Genomic DNA, 12,114 nt, shown 5'->3' on the forward strand with positions numbered 1-12,114 from the left:
AGCTCCTGGGAGAGAGAAGAGCAGAGTCAGGCAAGGGGGGGCAGGTCTCATCCATCCAAGTGACCCATCCGCGCCACCATCTGTCCATCCATCCTTTATGTCAACAAGCATAGGCTGAACACGGACAATGTTCAAATCCCTTCATCCACCATCTCACTTAACCCACCCCTGTTACCCTGCAAGCTAGGGACACGTGCCATTCCTATTTTACAGTGAGAAAGTTGAAGCTCAGAGAGGGTGGGAGGGAGACCTGCTTCGTTCCAGACACCCTACCTGTAGGGGGACAGAGAGTAAAGAGTGGGCATCCTGAAGGCATTCAGGACAAGACAGGGCCAGTAAGAGAACTCAAGTTCTGGACCTCCTCCACAGCTCTGGGCTACACAGGACAGACAGGGGGCCCCTGAGGCACCCAAACTCCCTGGAGACTTCCTCTGTCCCAGATCCAACATTACTAGGAAGCCACTGGAGGGCTTTTGAGGGGTTTCCTACCCCCACTTATTCTCACCCTCTGCCTGCCATAACCTTGCTGGGTGACCTTGGGTGAGCCATGTGCCTTTCTGGTCCTCAGTTTCCTCATCTGCTGATTGAGAGACTTTTGGTGAAAGGGGCTCCAGCTACCTTGCTGCACCAGCGTGTGGTCCCTCAGTGCTCCCACATGCCAGGCCATGCCCCAGCCTTGCCCGTGCATTAAGCACTCCACCTCACAACAGTCCTGTTGGGTAGGTGCTATCATTGCCCCTTTTACAGTAGGGGAAACTGAGGCACAGAAAGCTTGAGTCTCTTGCCCAAGATCCCACAGCTAGGAAGTGGTAGAACTGGGGTTTGAACCAGGCTTGGGGTTGGCTGAACCTACCCTTCTGGCAGGGGCTAGTTTGCTGAAGACAAACTGCCAAAGGCAACTTCCTAGAGGGTGATTTTGAGTCATAAGGCTCATAACCATTTGAGTCAGCAAGTCCATTTCTGGGCTTAATTATACGCATGTTTATGTACTTCTGGTATTTTACTCTAAGACAACCATCCCAAAGAAAGGTAAAGCCTGCACAATTGCATGAGCCACAGTTTGCAGCCCAAGAGCAAAAGGCTGCGCAGCAAAGAATCCATTCGCCCACGAGGGGGCGCCTCACAGAGCCGTCCAAGGGGAAGTGGTCGCACATCAGACTGGGGAAATTGGTGGGATCACAATGACACAGCACACCTGGAGAGGCAGCAAACTGCGGAGGCCTGACCTGGGCAGCCTTGGTGCAGGTAGTGGGGGCGGAGGCACCACCACTTCCAGACCAACTGGTGTTTGTCTCCATCCTGCAGAGCTGGAAGTTCTCTGGGAGCCCACTAGGGCCTCCAGGACCAGCCTGGGCTCATGCCCAGACAGGACAGCTCAGAAGGCCAGCCGGCCCCACACCCTGGTGCCCCCGGTCGAGCGTCTGTCCTTTCGACCCCCTCCCCGGGCGCCACTCTGGCCCGGGTGAGGGCAGCTCTGCCCTGCAGGGGCGGACCGAGATTTGCTGAGCCCTGTGTCGGCAGGGGGACTGTCCCTGGGCCACCGCCCACAGGCCTCACATTCCGGTCATTGTTGTGCGCCCTTTGGCCAGCAGCTGCAGTGGCCACAACAGGGTTGGCAGGTTTGAGCACCCAGCCACTTTCCCAAGGGGCCTCAGGGGGCCTGCTGACACCTGTCACCCTGCAGTCCCAGCATGGGGCAGGGGCTTCTGGAGGGTCTTAAAGCCTCACCCCAGTGCCTGACTCACAGAACTGAAAAAGGTTGCACAGGCAAGACAGCAAAGGGCCTTAGCCCAATCATGCTGGTGACTGGCCCTTGTGGCCCTGGCTGCAGTCTGAGGGGTGGTCCAGCCCCTCCCCCCGCCTGTCTCTCTAGCTAGAACATGAGGAAAACATGTCTTTGAGCCCTCACCCCACCCCAAGGAGCCTGGTTTGGACACTACCAGAGCAGGGGCTCTCCAAAGTGCTCAACTGTGAGCCCCCAGCCGCCTGGGTTGACTGAGCATAACACCCCCCCCCCCGTTGTCCCCTGCCCCAGGTCCTACTTCCCCTGTTACTCCAGAGACCCCCAGTCCTACCTCTCCGTCGGTCTCTGGGCCCCGCTGCCGAGAACACAGACCAGAGAGCAGGACTGCCCAGCCGGCAGTATAGGGACACGAGGGCCTGCTGGGCGGGGCTGTGCTGGTGAACGGAAGGGTATTTTTAGCCTCTGTCTGCATCAGGAGGGAGGGTCAGGCAGTAAGGGCTGGGCCAGTGGGAAAAGGAGGCGCCGACTCCTCACACTGTCCACTCAGAAAACCCACGCTGGCCCCAGCACGTAGGGAAGCCCTGGTGCCTCGAGCAACCCAGCCCAGGACACAACAGAAAGGGCTCCCTGGCAAGGGGCGACAAGCTTTAACCCTCCTTGCAGCAGTCAGGCAGAGGATGTAGCTTCTCCACCTCCGTTTCTTCATCTGCAAGATGGGGACAGTGGAACCCATGCTGGGGACCCAGGGGTTCGAGGAGACTCCAGTTCAGGGCTGGGGCACCCATGGGTGCTACCTTCACTGTTGATATTGATAGTACCTACATGGACTCTTGGTCTTTAGTCACATGGGGAAAAGTGATTATCAGGTTGGTCAGCAGAGCCCTCCCAAGCACAGGGTCCCTGGTGGCAGTGAGGAAGACTTTGGTGGCAAAGGTGGGGCCCAGAGAGGGGAGGAGGCATTCCCAGGCACCCTGCCAGGGACAGGAGACCCCGGGGCTCCTTCCCCCATCACACTTTGGCCTTGGTCTTGGGGCCGCCCCAAAAGGTGAAAAAACAGGGTCATCTAAAAATATAGCGACAGTGGCTCGTGGCCTTCCTTGCAGCACGTGGTTCATGGTAGTCATAAGGGAAGTCCCCATGTTTGGATCTAAACTGGATACAGATCCACAGGACCTGATCACCTGTATTTTTCAACAATATGACCATTACTGGGTATGCTGGATCATAGAAGTTGGGATGTGTCATCTGGCTGTGGCCTCTTGATGTGTACTAGGGCATGATGCTCTTACTAACCCAAAGTGCCCAGGTGGCCCCCTGGGGGACAGAGCCTCACTCCTGGCAGAAGTCAGCAAGTTCTCAAAGGTTTCAAGGTGTCTTGACATCCAGGGCCAGGGGCATGGGACACCTGTGTTTTGAGAATAGCTGCTGGTCCAGCCACCTGCTGAGGAGATGGCTGTGGGCTGCAAACCACAGTCCCTGCTCCCACAATGTGTGCAGCTTGTGGAGGGGACAGTCATCACACAAATTACTGCAGTGACTGATGCTCTCATGACAAGTATGCAAGGTGCTTCCAGTGTTGCTTCCACATGGGTTCCATGAGTCCATGCGCCTTCAAACTCCAAGACCAGCCCAGACCAGCTCTAGGCCCTACTCATTCCCTAGCTCCTTTCCCACATCGTCCTAGGAAATTCCTCCAGTTTTGGGATCAACCTCCTGTGGGTTGAGATACCCTCATGGATGTCCCCAACTTTCACTGTGTCGAGGACCCCATTGGGAGGGTGCTGCAGTGGGGAACGGAGTGTCGGGTTTGCCCACTGTCCCCCCATTTGCAGAGAGAACATGCAGGGTTAATGCAATCCCAGCCCAGGCCAGATGAAATGAGGACAGGGGATACTGATGACAGGCTGCTGTCACCGGGAGCTGGCTCTGCTTGAACACAGTGCTGCTTGCCAAGTGTGGAGGCCTCACAGCGGCGTTGTGGGGATCGCAGACCCAGCACCTCGGATGACAGGTCAGTTTGGGAAACTCAATACCAGGAGCTCAAAACGGATCCTCAGCGACAGATTGCTGCTGAGTGGCGCCGTCTTTAAAAATACGCTGCTTGTTTCTTTTTATGATGATAAAAATAACACAAGTTCATTTTGGAAAACACAGAAAAATATAAAGCAGAAAACTCCACAAGTAAAAGACAATTGCCATGAACATACTTCTAGCCCTTTTCTATTCTCAAATGAGAACTGCATGTGTGGGTGTGTCCTCTTTTGCCACTTGGCATTATACTGTGAGCATGTCTGATCTAATCTGTGTTTGAAGATACCATTTTAAGTTTCATCTGAATACACAGAGGAAGTGATATCCAGTCACTTCTTCTAGTCACGGACATCAGGTTGCTTTCCAGTTGGGACTATTATAACGAAGATGGCGTCACTTCGTGCTTATCTGCCCAAAATAGATTCTGAGCATGAAATCACCAAGTTATAACGTACGTGAATCTTTTAAATCAGATGCACTTGTCAGAGAGACCTCCAGCTTGATGAGTGGAGGTCTCTCCCCTCCACTGGGCCTGTGGGCCTTCTGCCTGTGAGGACATTCCAGGACAGGACCCCTGCAAATCAGGCTGCCCACCTCCTCTTCAGGTGTCTTATGGCCTTACTTGTGTCTCTTACTCCATCTGGGATTTATTTGGGGCAGAGAGTGCCATAGGTCGTCCCTTTTTTTTGAGTCAGGGTTTCACTTTGTCATTCAGGTTGGAGTGTAGTGGCGTGATCACGGCTCACCACCGCCTCAACCTCCTGGCTCAGGCAATCCTTCCTCCTTGGCCTCCCAAGTAGCTGGGACTACAGGCAGGCACCACATGCCTGGCTAATTTTTAACTTTTTTGTAGAAATGAGGTTTTGCTATGTTGCCTAGGCTGATCTTAAACTCCTGGGCTCAAGAAGTTTTCCCACCTTGGTCTCCCAAAGTGCTGGGATTACAGGCATGGGCCACTGCGCCCAGACTCCTTTTTTTCTTTCAAAATAGTTCACCGGCACTCTTAGCATTTACTGACAATCCCTCCTTCCCTGTGCTGCAGTGCGCTATCTTGGGCCGCTTCCTGTGTGAGGAGTCAACCTCCTCTGCTTGGATCTGTTTATCTGAGTGACTCTATTCTTGGGTCAGAAGCACTGTGTTTGATGGATTATTGCTCTATAATGATATCATCATACCTGAAATGGAAGCCTCTCTGTTACTCTTCCATTTGTCTCCTCTGTTGTATTATTTATTTAGTGCTGTGTAACAAATAGCCCCAAGTCTAGTGTCCTAGAACAACAGGCTTTATCATCTCACAGTTTCATGCTCCGGCATAGCTTCCAGGGGTGGCTCTGCCCCATGATCTCACGAGACTGCTCCAAGTGGTCAGTGGAAATGTGATCATCTGAAGATGGGCCTAGGGCGGGAGGGTGGAGGGGGGCTGTGGGCAGGAGGCCCCATTCTACCCCCGTGGGTCCTTCTGTATGACTGAGATATCAGCAGAGCAACAGAGATGTAGTCAAGATACTTTTTATGGCCTCGTCAGAAGTGACATTCAGTTTCTGCCACGTTCTGTGGGACAGTGCATGTGGGGGGTTAGATACTGTGACCACGAGGTGGCAGGTGTTACTGGGGGTCTTCTTGCTGGTTGACCTCTACTACAGACTTTGTTCGTTTTTTTTTTTTTTCCAAATGAATTTTAGTTTTTTTTAAAAAACAAAAGAACTGGACTTTGCACTAAACCTATGCATTGCTGTACACAGCTTACACTTTTATCATATTTATATTAGTTGGGGGCTGAGGGGAGGGTGGGGTTCTTTCACTACCCTTGGCACGGTTTTCTGGGTTTTTTTGAGTCGGAGTCTCACTCTGTCACCCAGGATGGAGTGCAGTGGCATGTTCACAGTCACCGCAGCCTCGACATGCTGGGCTCAGGTAAGCCTTCTGCTTCAGCTTTCCAAGTAGTTGGAACTATAGGCGTGTGTCACCATGCCCGGCTTATTTTTTGATTTATTGTAGAGACGAGGTCTTGCCATGTTGCCCAGGCTGGTCTCAAACCCATGGGATCAGGCAATCTTCTTACCTCCACCTCCCAAAGTGCTGGGATTATTGGCATGAGCCACTGTGCCTGGCCCTGCTTTTTTTTTTTTTTTTAAATACCTTCCTCCTGCACACTTTGGGAGAGAAGAACTCCCTTTCTCCTGTGGTGGTCTTTTTTTTTTTTTTTTTGAGTCAGGGTCTCAGTATGTCTCCCAGATTGGAGTGTGGCATGATCATGGCTCACCACAGCCTTGACCTCCTGGGTTCAGATGATCTTCTGCCTCAGTCTCCCAAATAGCTGGGAGTATATGCCCACGCCACTTCACCCAGCTAATTTTTTGATTTTCTGTAGAGACGAGATGTGATGCCCAGCTGGTCTCAAACTCCTGGGCTCAAGTAATTCTCCTGCCTCAGCAGCACTCCCAAAGTGCTGGGATTACAGACATGAGCCACCACACCTGGCCTCTTCTATGTTTTTAACTCATTGGGGAGGCCCTTGGTTTTGCAGTTTGGTTTGCCTCTGGTCACTTGACTGATGTTTGCAGCCTATAAGATGCCTCCAACTTGGGAGGCACATGCCCCTCACGCTGTTGCACATCAGAATCACTTGGAATGTCCTAAAAAAAAAAAAACAGCATAAAACAAACAAACAAACAAAAACAGTTTCCCAGGCTAAGGAAATCGGAATCCCTGAGGCAGCTCCCCCAGAGCAGAGTGTCTGCAGAAGGTCACTTAAGGGTCACCCCTGAGCGCCCCAGCAGAGGGGCCCAGCCTAACTCTGAGCTACTACTCCTTGCCTTGCCTGGAAGCCTACCCAGGTCCTCCCAGGACCCCTGCTTCTTGTGCGGTGTCCCTTGCTGGCCTCACCCCAGGCTCTTAGCTGGGAAACTAAGGCCCAGAGGCCATGGAGGGTCTTGCACAGCAAGTGGGCAAGGATACCCCCAGCCGGGCATGCTGACTCCATGCCCAGTGCTCTCTCTTGTGCATCCTCGGCCAGGAAGCAACGTGAGACAGGGCTTTGAGTCTGCTGCCTCCTTCCCCCATCCTCCCTTCTTCGCCAGGACCTTGGAACAACATTGTCAGCAAGTGGTGCATGAGAGGGACTCCAGGAGACACCAGAACACCCAAACCTTCCCACACTCTCACCCAAGGTCTCTTCTCACACCCACCCTCTGACCCCTGCCTTCTGGCAACCCCAGGCAGTGACAGTGCCTGGTGAACCGGCTCATCTGTCTGCAGTGGCTGCATGTTGAGGCCAGGAGCCAGGGCCCCACTGGTGGAAAAATAGGATTCGAGGTACTCCTAGCTGCCCGGATGCTCACGGCACACTGCTCAGTAGATGCTACCTTTGAAATACCGCAGGCTGGGGAATGTCTGAGTAGATGATGACCTCCAGGACAGAGACCCCTCCCATGTGGGACCTCAGTCCACCCTCACTACAAGCCCAGGAATGGGCACTGCCATTCTTCAGTTGAGAAGTCGGAGGCTCTGTGGGACCAAGGACGTTGCCTTGGGGATTTCCGCCAAGCTGAGATGAGGACTCGGGTCTTGGTGCCCACCCAATGTGGAGCGCTCTGTGGGCACAGGCGGCTCTCCCAGAGGTTGGTGAGCAACAAGCAGAAGAGTAAGGGTCAGCCAGGAATGGGGATCTTTATTTAGCAAACACGTGTCCAATTTCAGTTTGATGGCAGTGGAGGAAGCCACAGGGGCCCAGCCACAGAGTAGGTCCTGGTGAAGCCACTGCCTGGAGCTGGACCAGTGCTGCCTCCCTTTCCAGTCCTTGCTCACACTGCCCACCTATTCCATGCTCCAACTTTACCCTTTCCTAAGTGGCTCCTTCATGAACCCCATCATCATCTGTGGCCTCTTTGTGCCATCGACAGCCTGTCTATCTGGAAAATCCCCAGGGTTGAGGGTCTCCTGCCCCCAGGGAGTGAGGTAGAGACACTGCTAGGGACTTCTGACCAGCCTGTCCCATCATGCCCAGCTCTGCCCCAAGGGGGCCTGCATGCAGAGAAGTGGTAGCCAGGGGAGGATTCCTGAAGCCTCCCCTACCCGCCCAGTGGGGCCATCTCACAGCTGCAAAACCCCACCCCAAAGTCCTCCTGGGCTCCAGGCCAGCCCTCCTCAACCCTGCAGCCTGGGCGGTGGGGCCTGCGACAAGAAGCTGGGGACAAGCCACAGCCCATACCAGCAAAGTCCCAGCCCCATTCACAGGAGACTCTGCAGCACCCAGAGCCGCCGAGGATCCATCTCCTTTTCTCTGTACCTCCACCCAGCACACTGGAGAATTGGTGCGAAGTGGTCACAACCCATCGAGGTCCAGCTCATGCCCATTCCAGCCTATGCTCTCCTCTGGGTCCAGCAGCTTCTGAGAGGGGGTGCCAGCACACTGTGATCCCAGGATGCCCCACAGATGTTCTTTACTTCTATGCTGGGGCCCTGAACCAGGCCCTGCTCCCTTCCTCAGGCTGTGAGGTCAAGTAGGTGAACAGTCAGCTGGTGGACAGGGCCCAGCAGGAAGCCTTCCTCTGGGGGAGCAGCACCCTGTAGGTGTGTGGCCGGTGTAGGAGTTGGTGTGAGTGGGCAGGCAGTGTGGCAGAAGGGTCTCATGCCTATAGAATCCTGCCCTCTCCCACCTCCAGCTCCACCTATTCACAGAGGAGGTGAAGGGGTATGGTCCAAGGTCCCAGAGGAACAGAGGCAAGACCAGAGCCCAGGGCTGTCCCAGGCTCTTGTGGTAGATGGATGCAGGCTCTGGACTTGGCTGAGGCCACCAGCACCAGAGAAACAGAGGGACAGGACCCTTAGATGACTCACAGCACTGGAAGAAGGGAAAGTGGGAAACAGATGGGAACCCCAGGCACCCGGGGTGGACCAGGCAGAGGGACCTGGGCCGGGGTGGCAAGTCACCTCCTGGATTCAATGTGAGAAGGATTCTGACGCCGTGTCCACTCAGAGGAGAAGCATGCCTGATGAGAGAGTCGTGTAACCGCTGTCAGCAGGCAGGACTAGAGGCTCTGCCAGGCTTGCCTGTCTCACTTGGCCAGCACGGGCCGAGAGCAAGGAAAGAAAAGGTAAACCCCAAACCACCCCCAAACCCCATCCAGAAGGCAGGCTGCTGGCCGGGTCACTCTCCAAAGTTGAACATCTCGGCTTCTTTCTCCTTCCAGAAGGCAAAGCTTCGGTCAATGTAGCCGCAGATGTCCTCGCTGTTGAAGCTGCCCCGCTGGGAGCCAGACACTAGCCGCTGTGCCGTGGGCTCAGTGCTGGGGACGGCAGCATGCGGCAGGGGCCCAAGTGGGGTCAGGCCCGTCTTGCGACCGGGTTCGGCATCCCAGGCAGGGCCCCGACTGGAGCCGAAGAAGCGGGCTTTGATGTCCTCAAAGCCGTCTGTCCAGGCTCGGCGGCCGGCAGCCACCTCATCGGTCACGGCCTTGTGGAAGGCGCGCACGGCCTCCCAGCCATGGGCACCCAGGTGCTCGAAGACCTCGAAGCAGAGCAAGTGGCGCATCTTGCGCTCCTCGGCAGGCAGGTCGCACTCCAGGAGCTGGAAGTAGCCCAGCATGAAGAGATCCAGCGAGAGGCTGTCATAGGGCACGGGTGCCCCGTCCACGTGGGGCAGGAACTGCTCGGGGGACAGGGAGCCGCGGGGCCGCCGGCTCAGCCTCCGCAGCTGCCGGGCCGGCACGTGCGCCATGATGGTCTTCCAGTTGCCCAGCAGGTGGGTGATGGCGCTGCGCTGCTGCCACAGGTGGCCCAGCCGGGGGCCCTCGCTGGGCGGTGGGGAGGGCGGCCGAGGTCCCCTGGTCACCTCCTGTCCCCTTGGCCCTGTGCGGCGGGCTTCCAGGGTCCTGCAGGCCGCCGTCTTGAGGGCTGGTGTATAGGCTGACTTCTTCCAGTGGCTGAGGAAGAGCATGACGATGCGCTCCTTGCGCAGGCTGGCCAGGTCCGGGCCGGCCGCCGCACCGGCCTCCGACGGGGCCTCCTCGCAGCTGATGCCCGAGTCGCTGGCCTCCTCTGCATCCCCTGGCCCGGGCTCCCCTCCGATCGGACCTCGGGGCTTTGTGGAGGCTGGCCAGCAGCCGCTCGGGCACTGCCCGGGCTGGATGCCCAGCTCACAGGGGCTGGGATTGGAGCCACAGGGTGGGCCCGGGGCTGACTCGAAGTTGCCACGCAGCATCCGCACGGACACCCCCCACTCCTGGATCTCACGTTGTGCTTCACTCCGAGGCGGGCTGGCGGGGGCCTTCCTGCAGGGGTCCTGCGGGGGCCGAGCGGCCGGCTTCTCCTCGCCCTGCACCAGCCCATTCATGCCCTTCAGCAGCAGGGACATGCTGCGCACCAGGCGGGCAATGTGGCTGCACCAGAAGGGCAGGGGCTGCCCACCGGGGCCAGCCTCCGGGGCCTCTGCAGGGTCTGCGGGCTCTGCTGGGGCCGGGACCTCCTCAGCCTCAGGCGCCCGGGGCAGGAAGTGGCTGTTGACGGTGATGCTGACCAGGGGCTCGGGCAGCAGGGCCTGCAGCTCAGCTGCCAGCCGGCCCAGCTCACTCTCGTACTCCTGGCAGCGGCGCCGGAGCTGCAGGTCTGCGATCTGCTTCTCCAGGTACACCAGATCGTCCTCGGTCAGCAGCTCCCCAAAGGGGCCCAGGATGGCCTGGTGGGTCTGCGAGTACCGCCAAGCTGCCTGCTCTGCAGGGTTTGAGCCCCCGCCGTCGTCCTGGGTATAGGAAGGCAGGGTCAGCAGGGACTACAGTGTGAGATGCATGGGGAGAGCACATGTCTAGTGGACACAAGCTCCCTGGGGTGTCTGATCAGCCCCAGTCCAGAGCTGGAGGCTTGGGGGGGCTAGTATCTCCCCCCCCAAAGAGGTGGAGGCACCTTTGCTCTGCCCCCTCCCCATGTCTTCCTAACCACCCCCTCCCCACACCCGCTTCATGTCTCATCGTCAGGGATCTCTCAACCTCTTCCCACCAAATCTGAGCCTGCTGTGGCAGGACAGCAGCCCTGAAGTAGGGGCAGCCACGACAACCTTGCACCCACCCCACCTTACCCTGTGACTGGATAGACATCTGCTGTCCTGGGCAGTATATGGCCTCCTAGGGGGCATACAGGGGCTCCTGACTTTTGCCAGGCTGTGACTGAAGTCCTTCAGGCTGTGCCTGAGTTGATAGTTCCAAGTCTGTCAGCCCACTCCACTCCAGGACCCCAAGTTCTCAGCATCTCCACAAGTCCTTGGGCTCTGCCCCAGTGTAGGGCTTGAAGGGACTTCCTACCACCCTCTACCCTGCCCGGCCCTGCTCTGAGCTCAACCCACAGCTCCCAGATCCACAGAAGAGGACAGGCTGGGCCACTAGACCAGGGCACCTGTGACTAGTCACAAAAGGTGGCTGTCCCTCCTGAGAGCAGGACTTTTACTGGTTGCTAATTAATTTGACTAGCAGCACGTGGCTGGCATTGCTGTACTGCACATTGCAGCTCTAGACCAGGGGGCACTGTACACATCGTTCCAGCAAAACTGCAGGCCTCCACGGGTGAGATTCAGAATGCCTGTCCACACAACAGCCAGGGGGTCCCCCTAACATCCAAGTCAAATCATAGCCTTCTCTGCTCTGATTCTCAGGGGCTCCCCAAGGCCTAACGGAGGTTCCATCATACTGGCCAGTTTCCTCTCCAGTCTCACCTCCGCCACCACCTCCTCGTTCACTCCAGGGCACAGCCTCCTCCTTACTCCTCCCTTGAGCCCATTCATGCCTCAGGACCTTTGCATTTGCTATTCCTTCTGCCTAGAACTTGTCCTAGATTCCCACAGGGCTCCTCCCTCATGTCCTTCTGCCTCTGCTCGAAGTCACCTCTCTGGAGGGGGCCTCGTGAGCACCCATTTGTAATAGCCCTGGCTTACTGCTTTGCTTTTCTCCACAGCAGTAGGAATCACACCTCCCACACACCTGAGTGCACTCGTCCACTCACCACCCATGATCCTTGACAACATCTAAGCCCAGGAGGGCAGGGCCTGCCCTCTACTGCCCCAGACAGTGCTTGGCCCAGGTAGGCCTGTGGTAAAAATCCACAAAATGAAAGAGTACGTGTCCCATGACTCTGAGGCGGAGGAGGGGACGAGGCTCAGTCTCTCATCTGGCTCAACTCCATCTTCCAGCAGAAGCAGCAGCCAAGGTCACGGAGGAGGAGGGCACCTGGGTCTCGGATTCCAGGTCTAGGCTCCAGGCATCCACCTTCCACTTCCACCTGCCTGGACAAGGCCCCCCAACCCCCACGCCATAACTCTGGCCCCGCCCCCCTCCCCGCGGGCCTACCTGGGC

General features: G+C 56.8%; 1 protein-coding gene across 1 annotated transcript in view; it reads right to left on the reverse strand.

Moving 5' to 3' along the window:
• Positions 1-8,924: 8,924 nt before the first annotated feature.
• Positions 8,925-12,114, reverse strand: part of ESPNL (espin like) — a 33,771-nt gene continuing 30,581 nt past the window's right edge. Inside the window, exon 9 of the mRNA XM_008057736.1 lies at positions 8,925-10,544. Coding sequence (XP_008055927.1) covers positions 8,925-10,544 — 1,620 coding nt within the window. The remainder of the gene's footprint in view (positions 10,545-12,114) is intronic.

The sequence above is a fragment of the Carlito syrichta genome, unplaced genomic scaffold (assembly GCF_000164805.1).
Source record: "Carlito syrichta isolate Samal-C Ts95f unplaced genomic scaffold, Tarsius_syrichta-2.0.1 Scaffold303113, whole genome shotgun sequence".
NCBI classification, from domain to species: Eukaryota; Metazoa; Chordata; class Mammalia; order Primates; family Tarsiidae; genus Carlito; species Carlito syrichta.